The 19,461-nt window shown below is 42.8% G+C and overlaps 1 protein-coding gene across 2 annotated transcripts in view; it reads right to left on the bottom strand.

Moving 5' to 3' along the window:
* TTF2 (transcription termination factor 2) overlaps window positions 1–19,461 on the bottom strand; it is a 51,103-nt gene that overhangs the window by 12,902 nt on the left and 18,740 nt on the right. For both annotated transcript variants that reach the window (XM_069602051.1, XM_070289229.1), the window contains exons 8-17: window positions 18,447–18,574; window positions 16,169–16,250; window positions 13,801–13,911; window positions 12,081–12,231; window positions 10,320–10,425; window positions 5,247–5,428; window positions 4,391–4,544; window positions 3,724–3,815; window positions 2,601–2,683; window positions 2,057–2,190 (exon numbers count right to left, since the gene is read on the bottom strand). In XM_069602051.1, coding sequence (XP_069458152.1) covers window positions 2,057–2,190; window positions 2,601–2,683; window positions 3,724–3,815; window positions 4,391–4,544; window positions 5,247–5,428; window positions 10,320–10,425; window positions 12,081–12,231; window positions 13,801–13,911; window positions 16,169–16,250; window positions 18,447–18,574 — 1,223 coding nt within the window. The remainder of the gene's footprint in view (window positions 1–2,056; window positions 2,191–2,600; window positions 2,684–3,723; window positions 3,816–4,390; window positions 4,545–5,246; window positions 5,429–10,319; window positions 10,426–12,080; window positions 12,232–13,800; window positions 13,912–16,168; window positions 16,251–18,446; window positions 18,575–19,461) is intronic.

The raw sequence follows: 19,461 nt of genomic DNA, 5'->3' as shown, positions 1-19,461 counted from the left end.
ATACACATATATTCTTTTTCAGGTTCTTTTCCATCATAGGATATTATAAGATACTGGGTTTAGTTCCCTGTGCTATAGAGTAGGTCCTTGTTGTTACCTATTCAATGTATAGCAGTATGAATATGTTAACCTCAGACTCCTAATTTATTCTCCCTCCTCGCCCTCTGCTATCCCCTTTGGTAACTGTACCTTTGTTTTCTATGTCTGTGAGACTATTTCTGTTTTGTAAATAAGTTCATCCATATCATCTTTTTGGATTGCAGTTGTCTTTCTCTTACTTAATATGAACTCTCTAGGTCCATCCATGTTGCTGCAAATGGCATTATTTCATTCTTTTTTTACTAACATTTCATTGTATGTATGTATGTATGTATGTATGTATGTACGTACGTATGCATATTTGTACATAAATATGTATACACACCACATCTTTTTTCTCCATTATTCTGTTGATGGACATTTAGGTTGCCTCTACACCTTGGCTACTGTAAACAGTGTTGCTATGGACACTGGGGTGCATGTACGTCTTTGAAGTAGTTTTCTCTGGCATGTGCCCGGCAGTGCAATTGCTGGATGGTGTGGGAACTGAACTGAACTGAAGGAACCTCCATGCTATGTTCCATAGTGGCTGCACCGATTTACATTCTCACCAACAGGGTAGAATGGCTCCTTTCTCTCCACACCATCTCCAGCATTATTTGTAGACTTTTTAATGACAGCCATTCTGAGCAGTATAAGGCGGTACCTCATTGTGGTTTTGATTTGCATTTCTCTAATAATTAGAAATATTGAGCATCTTTCAATGCATCTGTTGGTCATCTGTATGTCTTCTTTGGAGAAATGTCTATGTGGATCTTCTGCCCATTTTTTGACTGGATTGTTTGGCTTTTTGATATTACCTTATGAGTTATTTGTGTGTTTTGGAAATTAATCCCTAGTCAGTGGCATTGTTTGCAAATATTTTCTCCCAGTCCATAGGTTGTCTTTTCATTTTGTTTACGGTTTCTTTTGCTTTGCAAAACCTTTTAAGTTTAATTAGGTCCCATTTGTTTACTTTTGCTCTTATTTCCATTACTCTAGAGAACAAATTCAAAAACATTCCAATTTATGTCAGAGTGTTCTGCCTGTAACATATTCTTAATTATGAATGTGTCTCTATCCATTGTACAGACTTTTCCAATTGTATAAATACTTGAGTTTTCATAACTAGACTTATTAGCTTTATGACACCCTAAAATTCCAAAGTATTCACAAATGGTTTCCTTTTTATTTATTTATTTATTTTTTTTTTTTCAGAATTATGCTTTATTTGGGGCTTTACTGAGGACTTCAGCCTGGATACAGTCTCAGACAGGTCTGAAGACTGTCCTCAGGGGCAAGGGAGGAACCAGGATACATAGGAATTTTTGCAGAAAAGGCAAACAAACAAAAAGAGCCCATGTAGTTAACATCAAAAGATATCTGCCAACTAGAGGAAAACCAGATATCTCAAGTTAATGAATTTGGCACTTTTCTATGTATTTTTTTTTTCCCTTCTTTTTATTTTTTTATTTTTTGGTTTATTTATTTTTTTGAGGGTTTTTTTTTTTTTGGTTTGTTTGTTTTTTTTTAGTTTTTTATTTTTTAAATTTTAAAATCTTTAATTCTTACATGCGTTCCCAAACATGAACCCCCCTCCCACCTCCCTCCCCATAACATCTCTCTGGGTCATCCCCATGCACCAGCCCCAAGCATGCTGCATCCTGCGTCAGACATAGACTGGCGATTCAATTCACATGATAGTATACATGGTTTCCTTTTTAATGAGGTACTATTTTCTATTCTAAAATAAAGCTATCTTAAAAAATAAAATAAATAATAAAAACTGTTCTCAACATCATGGGAATTATCTCAAGATCACTAACGATTAAAATACAGTAAAATAAGCAGTCTCCTCTTTGCTGCCCCACCAACATACAAAATACCCTCAAATCCCATCTTGCTTGAGCCCAGCTACAGGACACTGAGGCGGCCCTCTCCGCAGCCCCTCAGGGCCCCACACAGGCCCTCTGCTTACCGACTTCAGCAGAGACAGGTGGCAGCAGCACTGGCGGAGCCTCAGCAGCTGTGACAGTATGTGGACGGTGCTGGAGGTCGCCCAGGTGGCTGCCATGGAGGGCCCAGGCCCGCTGGACCCAAACTCCTGGGCCACTTCCGAGAAGGAAAACAGACACAGCAAATAGTACAATGTTTAAAACAGAAACATGGGGAAGAACCCTGAACTAAATGAGATTTGAAACCTTCTTTGATCTGAGGTTCAATAACACAGTTGTAACTCACTTCTCTACTAATGAAGAAAAACGAAATACTCATTTTCTCTACAGACCTATTGTATCTGCATTTTAATAAAACAGATTTTGGAAATAACTAAAAACAAGCTTACATCACCAGGTCTGGTGCTTGCAGATTATTTTTTACTTTAGTTTGAGGTTCCAATCTAAGGTCAAGTCTCTGCTATCAAGAATTCATGACCACCCCCCCACCTCGCCCATTTCTGTAAGTTTACCAAATCTGTACCCACACTTTCATGAGTCTCTGTGTAGAAGTGTCCCACTGCTCACCTCTATCGAATGGGTTGCCAGGGCTTCTTCCAGACTGGTTGCTCCCACTTTCATGTCTTTTTAGATAGTACTGCAGAGCCAACCTGCCTCATCAAGAAACAAAATGCACATAGAACGGTCACTAAGACCAAACAGGTTTACCATGGTCACTGCTGAACTGCGATAGTGGTAGGACCTTGAAAAATTGTTAAAGTGGACTTGCTGGATCTCCCTGGTGGTCCAGTGGTTAAGGACCCACCTGCCAATGCAGGGAACACGGGTTCAGTCCCTGCTCTGGGAAGATCCCACATGCAGTGGGGCAACCAAGCCTGTGTGCCCCAACTACTGGGCCGGCACGCTTTAGCCCGTGAGCCCGTGCTCTGCAACAGAGACGCCACCGAAATGAGAAGCCAGTGCACCACAAGGAAGAGCAGCTCCTGACTGCTCCAATTAGAGAAAGCCTACGTTCAACAACGAAGACCCACCACAGCCGAAAATAAGTTAACTTAAAAAGCAGTGGAAAAGCGGACTTGTTAAATGAAGGCAGGCTCACAGCAAGCACTGGCCAAAGGTAATAACAATAATTACTTTAAAAACTAAGCCATTTTAAAATGAGTAATAAATATTAATAAGCTTATTGATACTATAAAATATTAGTATTATATTCTATATCAATTTAATAATATGTAACAGTAATACATTATTAATTAGTTAAGATTAATATTAAAATGTTTATTAATAAATATAAGATCTACAAAGAGAAAAAAATCACTTTGGAAGGTTTGATGAACAGCTTCTTAAAAGCTCTGGTGGGAGGCTGGATAACAGGTCAAAAGTCAAAGAGATGTACTAGGTTGGCCAATACTTTCCTAATACAGCCCCACAACGACCAGAAAGACCTGGTGACAGTGTGCACACCCTAGACCTTCCATGCAAGACAGCCAGTGAACAGGTTCACAGTGTATAGGAGACAAAGGTGAGCTGTGGCCGAGGTGAGAGAACAAGGGAGCTTTTTTAAAAAGGAACACAGATATTCAGCTTGTCAACAATACCATAATTGCAGTTAGAAGAACCTTGATTCAATCCCAAGCAAGAACAAGAATAAAACTACAGCTGTGAGAAGGTGCTTCATCACAGCACATACCTTGATCTTGCAAAAAGGACACTATAAACAGTCTCTTCATCTTCAGAGAGTTTTAAATGGTGCAACTGAAATTTACGCTGGGGCAGCACCACCTGGAAGAGTAAAAGACAAAAGTAGCTGCAATGAAGTTCTACAAATTAACTGAATATTACAGAGCACGTCCCCCAGAGCTCACACTGGAAATCTAATCAACCCTTGGACGGCAGCTCCCGCCCTCCCCTGAAAGCAGAATGGCTCCACTGCTGCTGCTGCTGCTAAGTCACTTCAGTCGTGTCCGACTCTACGCGACCCCACAGATGGCAGCCCACCAGGCTCCGCCATCCCTGGGATTCTCCAGGCAAGAACACTGGAGTGGGTTGCCATTTCCTTCTCCAATGCATGAAAGTGAAAAGTGAAAGTGAAGTCTCTCAGTTGCGACCCCATGGACTGCAGCCCACCAGGCTCCTCCATCCACGGGATTTTCCAGGCAAGAGTACTAACACACCACAAAACAGGCCAGCTATGACCCCGGGGGCAGGACAGCAACGCAGGGGCCTCTGTGTAGGAACATGGGAGACTCAGAGGCTCCTGAAGCAAAGGCCATGGCACTGCAAGCAGAGTCAGGCCGTGGTCCCCTCCTTCCTGGCCACCCCCACATCCACCCAGGGACAAGCGTCAGTGGGATTACCAAGGGCTTGCCGGTGGAGTCCAGCTGGTCCTTTGTTCTCCTCAGCAAAAGGCTCCTGGTTAAGATGTTTAACCGTTCTCCTCCTTTCTTTGAGCCATTGTCTACTTGACTCTTCCACAGATTAAACTCATCAAATGGAGAACAACGGAGAAATCTTTTTCATTAGAGAACAGGGAAGAAGCATGGGAGGATGGAGGAGAGAGTCAAAGACAGACATAAGATGAAAAGCAAATTAGGTTTTACATGTCATCCCAATCAATGTTAAAAGTCAATTTCATAGCAAAGCTCTGCTAGACAGAGCAAAACGATCCAAGTCAATAACCACATCATAAAACCACATTATAAAAATGTGCCCTTTCCCAATAAATTTGTCTATATCATCACAATAGGACATATAACCAATAGCTAGAATTCATTCCTAAAGGTTCAAAGGCTAATACAGAAATTCTATATCCTCTCATGAGCTGACTTAAATAAAAGCAAATATTTAAAAATCAGCATTCTTTTCTGTTTGCTTGAAATAAATTGTAGCCCTGACCTCAGGCCACATGTTTTCAAGCAAAAGTAGCTCAGAACACTACTAGGACTGAAGAAAGTGACTTCTGTTTCCTTTAATTTAACTGGTCCTGTATTCTTCCACATAGAGGACTGCGTGTCGTGAAAGTCCTGTATCAGCCAGTCAATCAACAGGTTATATTCTCATAGATATTAATTCCCCTGTCCTTTACATGGTGACAGATTTCTCACCTGCTACACACGCTAACCTGGTGTGCACACGGCTGAGACGAGACATGAAATAACCAGGAAGGGCTACTGACAGGGCTCACATCTACCTCATCTCAAAGAGTCTACTCACTTCAGCAGTGAATACATGTCCAACAAGTTGTTCTGAATGGGGGTTCCTGTGACAGCCCAACGGGCTTGGGCCTGGAGCTTACACACGGCCATGGAAGTCTGTACCCGGGGATTCTTAACATTGTGAGCTTCATCCAATATGATTCGAGCCCACACTACTCGAAGCAAAGGTGATGACGTACTCTGGAAGAAACACAAGTGAAATCTAGCAAAAATACAGGAAAACGTGTGTGTCTTCCAGGAATAAGGGGAAATAAGCAAACTTTAAAGACTCACTCTTATCTTCAAGCTCCAGGTACACACTGAAATAAGGATTAAGCTTAAGAAACCAAGAGCAGAAATTCAATGAGTACAAATAAACAAGTCACTTGACTTCCCCATTGTTGAGCATAAGATGTTTAAGGGTAAAATGTTTCCTAATTTTAGTTTTCTGTATTCTTTCAACCCACTTTCGAGCAATGGCCACAGGTAAGGGATACACTAGCTGTCAAGGCTGCAAAGTCATTCAATCAATAAAATATTTACTCACTTTCCCTAAATTTACAATAGTTCACTACAAGTTTACTGAAAGTCTACTTGTTTTCTTTTCTGGCCATACCACACAGCATGCGTGGTCTCAGTTCCCCAATCAGAGATCAAACCCATACCCCCTGCAGTGGAAGCGTGGAGTCTTAACCCCTGGGTCACCAGGAAAACTCCCTAAAAAGTCTCCTTTTACATGTAAGATACTAAGCCAGACACAAAGATCATTTCCTCTCTTCAAGGAGCTCACAATCTAGCGGGGCAGAAGAAATAAAACAAGCATAAAGATCATTATATACAATGTATATACAGCAAGTCCTATAGATGATTTAATATAGAACAGCAGGAATCTAGTAGGGTCTTGCTCACTGCTGTTTACCTGAAAATAGCATCTGGCACATGGTAGATACTCAGTATTTGCAGAATGAATGGAGTGTCAAGGTATAAGCCAGCAGTAGGTGCCAGGAGATGCATTTGAGCACAGAGGACAGCAAAGCACTCCATTCAGAGGGAGAACGGCTCAACAGCACAACAGAGTATGGAGGGAAGTACAGCCCTTGGTACAGCTGAGCATGGGGTGCCCCTGCTCAGGGAGGCGGGCAGGTATTAGACAAGGGACACTCAGGAAGGGCAAGACTGTACAAGGCGTAAAAAATCATTTAAAGGAATGAAGGTTTTAACCTGAAAGCTAAGAGAAACCATTGAGGAATCTGAAAAGTTAATCTGCAAGAAGGCAGAGCTGGTCATGAGATGGGTAAGCACTCTAGTCAGTTCAGTCACTCAGTCCTGTCCGACTCTTTGTGACCCCATGGACTGCAGCACACCAGTTCCCTGTCCATCACCAACTCCCAGAGTTTACTCATTCATGTCCATCGAGTCGGTGATGCCATCCAACCATCTCATCCTCTGTCATCCCCTTCTCCTCCTGCCTTCAATCCTTCCCAGGATCAGGGTCCTTTCAAATGAGGCAGTTCTTCACATCAGGTGGCCAAACGATTGGAGTTTCAGCTTCAGCATTAGTCCTTCCAATGAATATTCAGGACTGATCTCCTTTAGGATGGACTAGTTGGATCTCCTTGCAGTCCAAGGGACTCTTAAAAGTCTTCTCCAACACCACAGTTCAAAAGCATCAGTTCTTTGCCGCTCAACTTTCTTTATAGTCCAACTCTCACATCCATACGTGATTAGTGGAAAAACCACAGCTTTGACTAGACAGACCTTTGTTGGCAAAGTAATGTCTCTGCTTTTTAATATGCTGTCTAGGTTGGTCACAGCTTTTCTTCCAAGGAGTAAGCATCTTTTAATTCATGGCTGCAGTCACCATCTGCAGTGATTTTGGAGCCCCCAAAAGAAAGTCTCTCACTGTTTCCCCATCTATTTGCCATGAAGTGATGGGACCAGATGCCATGATCTTAGTTTTCTAAATGTTGAGTTTTAAGCCAACATTTTCACTCTCCTCTTTCACTTTCATCAAGAGATTCTTTAGTTCTTCTTCGCTTTCTGCCATAAGGGTAGTGTCATCTGCATACCTGAGGTTACTGGTATTTCTCCCGGCAATCTTGATTCCAGCTTGTGCTTCATCCAGCTCAGCATTTCACATGATGTACTCTACATATATGTTAAATAAGCAGGGTGACAATATACAGCCTTGACATACTCCTTTCCCGATTTGGAACCAATCTGTTGTTCCATGTCTGGTTCTAACTGTTGCTTCTTGACAGGCATACAGATTTCTCAGGAGGCAGGTCAGGTGGTCTGGTATTCCCATCTCTTGAAGAATTTTACAGTTAGTTGTGATCCACACAGTCAAAGGCTTTGGTGTAGTCAATTTAGCAGAAGAGATGTTTTTCTGGAACTCTCTTGCTTTTTCGATGATCCAACGGGTGTTGGCAATTTGATCTCTGCTTCCTCTGCCTTTTCTAAATACAGCTTGAATGTCTGGAAGTTTATGGTTCACGTAGTGTTAAAGCCTGGCTTGGAGGATTTTGAGCATTACTTTTGCTAGCGTGTGAGATGAGTGCAATTGTGTGGTAGTCTGAACATTCTTTGGCATTACCTTTCTTAGGGATTGGAATGAAAACTGACCTTTTCCAGTCCTGCGGCCACTCCTGTGTTTTCCAAATCTGCTGGCATATTGAATGCAGCACTTTCACAGCATCATCTTTTAGGATTTGAAATAGCTCAACCGGAATTCCATCACCTCCACTAGCTTTGTTCGTAGTGATGTTTCCTAAGGCCCACTTAACTTTGCATTCCAGGATGTCTGGCTCTAGATGAGTGATCACACCATCATGGTTATTCAGATAACCATGAAGATCTTGAAGTCATGAAGATCTTTTTTGCATAGTTCTTCTGTGTATTCTTGCCACCTCTTCTCAATATCTTCTGCTTCTGTTAGGTCCATACTATTTCTGTCCTTTATTGTACCCATCCTTGCATGAAATATTCCCTTGGTATCGCTAATTTTCTTGAAGAGATCTTTAGTCTTTCCCATTCTATTGTTTTTCTCTATTTCTTTGCCTTGATCACTGAGGAAGGCTTTCTTATCTCTCCTTGCTGTTCTTTGGAACTCTGCATTCAAATGGGTATATCTTTCCTTTTCTCCTTTGCCTTTTGCTTCTCTTCTTTTCTCAGCTATTTGTAAGGACTCCTCAGACAACCATTTTTGCCTTTTTGCGTTTCTTTTTCTTGAGGATGGTCTTGATCACTGCCTCCTGTACAGTGTCTCGGACCTCCATCCATAGATCTTCAGGCACTCTATCAGATCTAATCCCTTGAATCTATTTCTCACTTGCACTGTATAATCGTAAGGGATTTGATTTAGGTCATACTTGAATGGTCTAGTGGTTTTCCCTACTTTCTTCAATTTAAGTCTGAATTTGGCAATAAGGAGTCTTGTTTTTGCTGACTGTAGAGAGCTTCTGTATCTTTGGCTGCAAAAACTATAATCAATCTGATTTCGGTATTGACCATCTGGTGATGTCCATATGTAGAGTCGTCTCTTGTGTTGTTGGAAGAGGGTGTTTGCTATGACCAGTGCGTTCTCTTAACAAAACTCCGTTAGTCTTTGCCTTGCTTCATTCCGCATTCCATGGCCAAATTTGCCTGTTACTCCAGGTGTCTCTTGACTTCCTAGATTTGCATTCCAGTCCCCTATAATGGAAAGGGCATCTTTTTTGGGTGTCAGTTCTAGAAGGTCTTGTAGGTCTTCAGAGAACCGTTCAACTTCAACTTATTCAGCATTACCAGTTGGGGCATAGACTTCAATTATGTGATATTGAATGGTTTGCCTTGGAAACAGAGATCATTCTGTCATTTTTGAGACTGCACCCAAGTACTGCATTTCAGACTCCTCTGTTGACTATGAGGGCTACTCCATTTCTTCTAAGGGATTCTTGCCCATAGCAGTAGATATAATGGTCACCTGAGTTAAATTCACCCATTCCAGTGCATTTTGGTGCACTGATTCCTAGAATGTTGACGTTCCCATCTGCCATCTCCTGTTTGAGACGAGCCCTGCCGTGTGGCCATGAGCCATGCCATGCAGTGCTATACCGTGTAGGGCCATGCCCTGTGGGGCCACCCAAGATGGGAGGGTCATGGTGGAGAGGTCTGACACAATGTGGTCCACTGGAGAAGGGAATGGCAAACCACTTCAGTATTCTTGCCTTGAGAACCCCACAAACAGCATGAAAAGGCAAAAAGATAGGACACTGAAAGATGAACTCCCCAGGTTGGTAGGTGCCCAATATGCTACTAGAGATCAGTGGAGAAATAACTCCAGAAAGAATGAAGGGATGGAGCCAAAGCAAAAACAACACCCAGTTGTGGATGTGACTGGTTATGGAAGTAAAGTCCCATGCTGCAAAGAGCAATATTGCATAGGAACCTGGAATGTTAGGTCCATGAATCAAGCACTCTAGAGATCACCTGAAATACAAGCAGCTGTGACTATTCTATTGCACTAAGAATAAAAGTGTGTGCAAAACAGTAGGTTTTGCACACTGCATTTGCAGGGGGGAAAAGGCCTTAAGAGTTATGCAATAAAGCCCCTACACAGCTGAGACTAGGCTGGACACAGCAACATTCAGGTTTTTTTCCCCTGGTTATTGTTTAGCCTCTGGCCCATTGTAGCCTTTTTCTTTGCAACCCCTTTTTCTGGGAGGTGGAGTAAAGGCAGGGAATAATGCCTTAATATCAAAATACTAGTCCTGACACTGAATACAAAACACATCCTGAGAGTACACCCCAGACTCTCAAACAAACACTGCAACAAGTGAAGCTTCCCTATATTTACACCATGATCAGCACAACTGCAATATAGTCATTATTTCTAAAACACAGCAAATTGCATCTCCACCTTCAGCACTGAGGAGGATGCCTACAGTAAAAGTGAAGGGACAGAGGAAAGAACTCTGTTTCCACAGAAGAAGCAGTACGAATGCTCACGACCCCAGTAGAGGGGACCTTTCCATCTCTGATGCTGTGAAAAGACTCCTGTTAAACAATCTGCAGTCCTGACCCTACTTCCCCAGCAGGGTCCACGCCTCACCTCCACACTGGGGTTTGCACCCGGGATTTTTTCGTCTTGTTTTGCTGTGGGAATCTCCTTGGCCAGGAGGCTGTAGGTGGTGATCACGATGTCATATGTGGAGAGGCTGCAGATATAAAACAAAGCAAATGGTAAACCATCCAGCATGATTCTGACAAAGTGAGACAGAGTTGATTTCCTTCACAAAAATCCCTCCAGCAGAACTCATTAATTTGTGTCAATTCACACACACACACACCCTGAAGAGGTAAATTTCACACACTTGACTTATCGCTTACCACTGGTCATTTTTACAGACTACTCACTGTAACTAGAAGAGCCCCCCTCTTCCCAGCCAAGTCACAGAGGATCATCTCTGGCTGAGGTCAAATTAAGCTTGATGAGATCTGACAAGAACAGAAAGCTGGGCAGGATTGGAATTGAATATTTAGTTAATTTGACACAGATGATTCTAAAGTCCCAAGGAAGTAAGAAAACTCCGAAGTACTGTTCATCTTATATCAATGGTGCTTCCTCCTCATTGTTCTGTAATGGATTCATGAAAACCCATTCATCTAGCTTTGACATTCAGGCACAAAAATACATGCTGTACACTTTCAGCTCACCTCGCCTATACTCTTTATATGTAAAGATTCTTAATGAAAAGCACAAATCTTTCTCCAAGGAAGCTTAATATTGTGTACCTGAGAGAACTTCAGTAACACTTTCGATAAAGATGACACGTGAATTTGGACAGGCAGTGATGCCTACTTGTTGCCTTAGCATCATATAAAGGTGTATGATTGAGAATGATTCCCATCAGCCAGCTAGTGTACTCAGGACACCAAACCCAGTACAATCAAATACAAATCATATAAGATGGAACTGACTTCTAAACAAAAATCTACAGTACTCCATGCTACAGAAGGCGTGCAGGATGGCCACTACTGCCCTGATTCCTTTCGTCTGCTGAAATGACTACCAGTCATGAGAGCTGGTGTGCCTTAGGACTTAGGATCACCATTCTGGCAACTCACCCCCGAGAGACTACTGTGTTGTTCTTTAAGAGATAAAATATCCAGTATCAGAGGTTGGGGAGAGAGATTACTCAGATGGAAAAACAACTCAGTTCTTGACTAGATCAGCAAGTATTCAATCCAGACCATCATATCATAATTAAGAACAAAAAACAGGTCCTTTAAAACCAAAAGACAAAGAACAGGACTACAATCACCATCTCGGGAAACATTTTCTTTCCTCCTTCCTGGTCATCCCACTTTAGGAATTCAGTTAGGTTTAATCCTAAACTTTTGAATCTAAACTTCTTAGATGGTTCACATATGAAAAATACAGCCATAAACATTTAACTAGCATATATCAACTAATCATTAATATTACATCAAGATGCTCTGTTAAGACTGAGTTGGTTCCATTTACACTAACAGAAAAAGAATGTGAATTTGGAATCAGATATTCAATCATGAAATAATTGTGACATATTCCTTTTACCAGGGGAACTCCGCTACTGCCTAGCTGACGATTCAGGCACCTCAGGCTAACTTGCACGGCAGCTTGGCAATGGGATATAGCTCAGAACACCAATCCCTCTCAAGATGCATCCCTCAGCACAGGCGAAGGCTGTTTGGTGATGACAGTGCCCGTGGTCTTCACAAATACCATGAGCCTTGATTAAATGAAATACCAGAGAGCACACAAAGGTCAACATGACCCTTCAGCCGAGACGCCGATACCTCATACTGATGGCAACATTTCTGCACTTACACTTTTGCATGTTGATTCCGGTTTGGCCCGTGATAGACACAGACTCGTAATCTGTTGCGGCTCACATGTTTCTCCACCTCATTTTTCCAATGATGGATCAGAGAAGCAGGACAGATGATTAGTGTTCCATGAGAAGTGGACTCAGAGGAGTCTTGAGAGGGGGGAAAAAAATCAACACCTAGTTACACTCATTAAATAGCTTTAACTTCTTCAAGGCATTACCTCTTTTCCTTGACTGATGTCTATTCATTTAATCAATATTTTTAACAACTGTTGCTCTTATTTCTACATATAGCTTATACCTTGGAGATACTGCAGGCTGGGATCCAGACCACAGCAATAAAGTGAATATCACAATAAAGAGAGTCACACAAAACCTTGTGGTTTCCCAGTGCATATGAAAATTTATGTTTGCACTACATTATAGTCTATTAAGTGTTCAATAGTATAATACTTTTTAAAAAGTTGCATAGTTTAATTTAAAAATACATATTTATTGCTAGACAGTGCTAACATCATTTGTAATCTTTTTACTGATGGAGGGTTTGAAGTATTCCAACAATTACCAAAATGTGACATGGAGACATGAAGTGAGGAAATGCTGGTGCAACAATGGTGCCAAAACCACAGGGTTGACACAGACCCTCAACATGTAAAAACAAAACACTATTTGTGAAGTGCAATAAGATGAGGCATGCATGAAGTAGAATAGAAACTGGAAAAAAATAATCTTTTAACTCAAAACAATTATTTGTTTCTTTTCCCCTATAAAAGCGGAAGAAAGAGAGGCTAAAAAGGGAGAGGAGAGTGGCTAGTACATTACTTCAGTTTAAAAAACCAAAAAACCTCAATGCACTTTCCCAGTGGTGAGAAGATAGAAGCTGGGTCATTTCCTAACTCTTCGTTGACTCCTTAGAGGGCAGTATTATTACTTTTCTTTGAAAAGCATACCTTAATTACATTCATACTGAAGAATAAGTACCAAATCCTCTAGGATAAGCAAACATTACTTCAGAACCAGATGGTGATGGCGTGTTTGTACCTGTGCAAAGACGTGCACATCTGCACATGCACACAGGCTGCTGCTCCACACAGGGACAGAGGACCCAGCTGCCACAGTGGCCGATGGAGGCCCGGAGAGCAGACGGCCAGATTCTTTGACTGTCTAACCAACTGAGAGATGTATTTGTGTACATCCAGTTTACATGTGGTGTCATCTATATATAATATACAGGACCTTTAAAGTACTTATACAGTTATTACATTTTAAAAGCAGAGATAGAAATAAGAGAAACTCCCTAGAATCTGGAAATTTCTGGAATTTCAGAAACATGGAAAACTGTCCACTATGGTGGCTGAAGTCTGAATTTGTTACAGATCTTCCTTCAGAAAACAGTATTTTAATTATTTGGGTCTACCCTGTAGTTATGTTCTCAACATTAACAAAAACAATCATAGGTTTAAACTAACATTTTTAGACTTTTAGCCCCCACCATAAAACTGTTTCTAATCACAGGTCAAGCTAACCTTATATTTAAAGGAAAAAAAAAGATCACTTCTAGTTAGCATATTCAGTGTCAGAAATGACATTGTAGGAAAGTAACAGTTTTCCAAAAATTTAAATATGACCAAAGGCATCCTTTCATGGCTGAAAAACTTCCACTCCCCACTACCTCATGTGATTTAGGAAGTAGCAGGCTAGCAAGACACTTTGGAATACCATTTTTGGAAAGCCAAGTCAAAGCCGTGGTTTTGTCCTTTTCTTTGCTTTTCTTTTGGGTCAGGATGAGTGCAATCATTGTCAGGGTTTTTCCTAACCCCATATCATCCGCTGGAAAATGAAAACAAAAATAGGAGAGGTAATTACTTTGGGCAAGGAATCAGTTCAGCTTCAAGAGATGCAGTCAGGGTAGATATTAGCCTATTCCCTCTTGCCATTTATTTTGCAATCTAAGTCACAGACATTTATTATGACCTCTGTGAAATTTAAAACTTATTATTTAGATCTTATTTGGGTCTCTGTGTTTTATTGTTACTTATCCAATACATTCATTGGTATCTCTCTCAGTTTGATGATGTTGCCTATGTGTATGTTAGTCTCTCAGTCATGTCCAACTCTTTGCGACCCCACTGACTGTAGCCCACCAGGTTCTGATGTCCATAGGACTCTCCAGGCAAGAATACTGGAATGGGTTGTCATTCCCTTCTCCAGGGGATCTTCCTGACCCAGGGATCAAACTCAGGTCTCCTACATTGCAGGCAGACTCTTTACCATCTGAGCCACCAGGGAAGTTCCAGATGTTGCCTAGTAGTCTTATTTATTACCCTGCAAAAGCAAAAAGGTCCCAGTAGATATATCCTGCTACCCACTTTACTGCAATTCTGGAGTTAGAGTTAACTCAAGACAGTCCTCACCATCGCCTTAACTTATCATCAGTGAAGGTCATAAATTAGCATTTCTTAGGTACCATCATCATGCTAGTTACTAAGCTTATCCAATTTACTATTTACACCCTATAAAGTGGTATTATCTTTTTTTCAATGGTTTAAATGTGCATTCTGACATAAGCAGAGGTAAAATGTCACATGGGCTCTGGTTCAAGTTCTGGCTCTGCCACTGTGCAGAAGAGTTACCACAGCAGCTGACTACTCTCCTTTGAAAGGCCAGCTTACAAGGCTGGCTCTCGGCTAGCATGCGGAAACTCATTTCAGGAGGGGTCCCCCCCTTCCCAGACTGGGAGGAGTGGCTCACTATACCTTAACTCCCACAGTACAGTTGACACTGAATGCCTTCTTTCCCTCTGGGAATCTAGAATTTCAGTACCTGCCAGCCCGAAGCTGCCTATGTGGGTTTTTATCCCTCAGTAAAAATCCTGGGTGTCAAGTCTCTAACAAGCTTCCGTGGCTGACCTATGTTTTCATACGTTGCTGCTGGGAGATTAAGTACACAGAGTGACTCCACTGGGACAGGACTTGCACCCAGTTTCCCCTAGACTGTGCCCCATGTGCCTTTTTCCCTAGCTGATCTTGATTTATATCAAATCAAAATAACTAAATTATTATTCAGTTTATTTGACTGCAATAAGTTACACCCAAGAATATGATGCTGGGAAAGATTGACGGTGGGGGGAGACAGAGGATGAGATGGTTGGATGGCACTATTAACTCAATGGACATGAGTCTGGGCAAACTCTGGGAGATGGCGAGGAACAGGGAAGCCTGGAGAGCTGCAGTCCATGGGGTCACAGAGAGTCAGACATGACTTAGCGACTGAAGAGCAACATATAACTATATGCTGTGCATTCTAGCAAATCATCCAACCAGGAGGTGAGCTTGGGGACCAAGACACAGCCACTTACTAGCCGTAGTGGACCTCTGTCACATTTTCTGGAAGTTGAACACCTTGGAAATTTTTAGTGTGATGAGGCTCCAAAGCAGAGCCTGGAAAACTTGCTTCCTGCCTCCTCTGTAGCTAAGGCACCAGGAGCAAGACCAGGCTCTACAGAGACTTACACTCACAGCAGACTTTGTTTCAGATGTGAGCACCTTCAGAAGATGAGGCTCCCCATGAAGCCCTCTCAACAGGAAGGGGTGGAGACAGCAGTGTGTGGCTCTGGGGAGCGGTACTTTCCTCTAGTGCTGCAAGGCACAGAGCAGCCATACCGTTCTCACAGGACATTCCATTGGTAAGTTGACTCTGGCCATTGCTCCTAGAAGTCTGCCCTCCAGCTTGGCCCTCCACATCTTCCAAAGATTCTGTGGGCCACCAGAGAATAAACCCTCCCTCTGCTTCATCAGCCAGAGTCAGTCCCTACTGCCTGCAGCCAAGACCTGACTGATCCTATGGCCGTGTACTCTGGAGCACATAACTTAAACTTCCTGACTGATGCTATGGCTGTGCACTCTGGAGTCCACAGCTTAAGCTTCCTGGCTGATCCTATGGCTGTGTACTCCAGAGCACGTGGCTTAACCTTCCCATACTACAGTTTCCTCATCTGTCAAACAAGGTGTTAGCTACCCACAACAGTTGTTGAGAGGACTGAACAAAGCAATGTATTTGTGGGCTCTTATCCCAAGGCGAGACTCACCCAAAATTCCTCCTTGTGGCTTCTGGCTTTCCCGCCATAGCAGCCAGGCTAATGCCTGCTTCTGGTGCGGCAGCAAAGAGATCTGACAAAGGCAGTGACCGGAAGTTAGGCGCCGATTTCTGAAGAGAGGCCGTGCTGCAGCCTGGCCACATGGACTCCCTCCTCCACTCGTTTACCTCCTGTAAGTGACCCTCTCAACATTCTAGCTGTCAGATAAGCCGCTCACTTCCCCGTGAAGTCCTGGACTCCACTCTCTCCCTGGGGGTCACCACGTGTCCTGGCCTGCCCACAGTTACCGTTCATGCCGACGGCCCAGGCTGCCTATCAGCGGCTGCCTCTGTCACTCTCAAGTGACAGCTGCTTCGTCTGCTTAATCAGCCCAAGTCAAGAGCTCTGAGTGACCACCCTACTCCCATCAGCCGCTCTGCAGGCTCTTCCTCGTTCTCTCTTTAGCATGACTCTCCTTTCTGTGGGCACTGTCTCAGTCCGCAGTGCTAGTCATAAATGACGGCCCTTTAACTGGGGGCCTCCCTGCTAGTCTTCCCTTCACCCAGTTTATCTGGAATTCGGTGACTTAAATAACTTTCTTAAAATATCCCTGCTCAAATTTCTACAGTGATTCCACAATATCTCTTAAGCTGCGCTATGCTTAGTCATGTCCAACTCTTTGCGACTCCATGGACTGTAGCCCGCCAGGCTCCTCTGTCCATGGGGATTCTCCAGGCAAGAATACTGGAATGGGTTGCTATGCCCTCCTCCGGGCGATCTTCCCAATCCAGGGATCAAACCCAGGTCTCCCACATTGCAGGCAGATTCTTTACCATCTGAGCCACCAGGGAAGCCCAAGAATACTGGAGTGGTTAGCCTATCCCTTCTCCAGGGGAATTTTCTGACCCAGGAATCAAACCGAGGTCTCCAGCATTGCAGGTGGATTCTTTACCAGCTGAGCTACTAGGGAAGCCCTCTCTTATGCTGCTGCTGCTGCTGCTGCGTCACTTCAGTCGTGTCCGATTCTGTGCGACCCCATAGGTGGCAGCCCAAGAGGCTCCCCTGTCCCTGGGATTCTCCAGGCAAGAACAATGGAGCGGGTTGCCATTTCCTTCTCCAATGCATGAAAGTGAAGTCGCTCAGTCATGTCCGACTCTTCGCAACCCCATGGACTGCAGCCCACCAGGCTCCTCTGTCCATGGGATTTTCCAGGCAAGAGTACTGGAGTGGGGTGCCATCGCCTTCTCCACTCTCTTATGCTATCCTAGTCTAAATTCCTCCACCAATGCTAGGCTCCATAGAAAGAGACTCTTTGTGCTAAGTTGCACCACCTGCTGCCCCCAGCTCAGGTGCTGCTGTTACCTGATCATCACTTAATAATATCAATATCTGATCTTCCCTCCGACCACCACTCCCTCTCACTGGTGTTTGGTTTCTACCCTATTTAAAGGCTTGCAGTTTCTTTAAGGCACAAATAATACTCCTGACCGAGAAAAACTTTTCCTTTATTTCAAATGCCTTTGTACTTTGCATACACTTCACAGTGTGTGACAATGCACATTTTCTGTCTTACAATGATTGTCTGATCATCTCACATTGACTGTACACGCATTTTTACTCCAACTAGTTCATTAAACGCAGCAATTCGTCTGCATCCCTGTGGTGCCTATTGAAGCTCAATAAATGATAAATGCATCTGTTACTGCTACAGACATATAACTTAATGATGTTAAGGAAAAAAAAGTGTTTTTTATTTTCACTGCTAAACAGAAAAAAAGCAAACACCGTAAGGGAAACCACTTGAGTGTGATTTGTAGAAAAGATATGTCAGAACGGCTCTCTAGGACTTCCCTGGTGACAGAGTGGACAAGAACTCACTCAACAGTGCAGGGGACAGTTTCAATCCCTGGTCCGGGAAGATTCCACAGGTCCTACAGCAACTAAGCCCAGCACCACAACTACTGAAGCCCACATCCTGGAGCCCATGCTCCACAACGAAAGAAGCCACCTCAATGCGAAGCCTGTGCACCTCAAGGAAGAGTAGAACACCCTTGCCTCATGCAACCAGAGAAAGCTCATGTGCAGCAACAGAGACCCAGAGCAACCAAAACTAAAAGCACATAATAAAATTTTAAAATAGTAAATTGAAAAACAAACCAAAAAGGACTATTTAAAGAAAAACAATGAAGAATGGCACCCTGCTAGGCACTTTCCCAATGGTTGGGCCCCCTCCTCGTGGGCACTAGGGCATTATCCAGGATACTCTGCCCTGCGGGCCTTCCCAGCTCACCTTCAGCCCAGCTGGATCCTCTGCCATGGCGGTCTCCTCAGGACAAGACTCAAGAGAGCGATGCAGCTCATCAATGGCTTCACTTGTGATCTTCCACACTGCATGAAGGCCATTCTGGCTCACAGTGCCTGCAGACAAATCGAGATTGTGAGTATGTCCTGACAAGAGCTGAAAAAAGGCAATTCATTATTTGCCAGATGATGGATCTGTATGGGCTAAAAATTCTTGCCTCCAGATTCTCCTAGCCGCTCTGGCTCCTTTAGCCTCATTCTCTGTATGTCCGTCTTTTAAAGTTCCCATTAATAAGTGCTCTAATAAAGGACAAAGTAATAGAAAGTATAACTAAAATATAAGATAATCTATAATATTTTTAATTTTTTTTCAGCTTTGAAGAGGTGGCAGAGAAAACAATACCATCAAAATTTTTGGAAAAAAGGACCCCTGGGGCTGGATTCCAAGAAGAAAAGCCAGCAATAGAAGAGACCGAGCTACAGGAAGCTGTCAAACTTCAGGCACAGAGAGAGCCCCAAATATGCACATCCCAAGATGCCTGCACTACACCGGGAATACTTCAGTGTTGGAGACCACTCGTTCTATTGATACACAGAAAACTTCTACTCAGGTTAGGTAATAAATACAAGCACCTTAGCTGGTTGCAAATTTAGGGATGAAGTACCCAAATAAGAGATTTCTAAACGAATAAAAATTAATTATCCACTTAAACGTTAAAATGTTTTTAAATGAAAATCTATTTTAATGGGATTCTTTCCTAAACATACTACATAACTTCTTACCTTAATAATCCACCTTAATTTCTCTAGGCAACTCCATCACCATGGTGATGACTGCACGATGCTGTCATGCAGCAGTGTTCCTCCGTCTGGAGCCTAACTAGGCTGTGCCACTGGACTAAATACATTTTCTGTTTTGTTTCAGAGGAAGTAGTTAATTCACAACACTGTGTTAGTTTTGAGTGTACAGCAGAGTGACTGAGTCATATGTATTTTTTTATCTA

The sequence above is a fragment of the Ovis canadensis genome, chromosome 1, assembly GCF_042477335.2.
Source record: "Ovis canadensis isolate MfBH-ARS-UI-01 breed Bighorn chromosome 1, ARS-UI_OviCan_v2, whole genome shotgun sequence".
Classification (NCBI taxonomy): domain Eukaryota; kingdom Metazoa; phylum Chordata; class Mammalia; order Artiodactyla; family Bovidae; genus Ovis; species Ovis canadensis.
The sequence above is the reverse complement of the archived record's forward strand: the minus strand, read 5'-3'. Positions and strand labels throughout refer to the sequence as shown.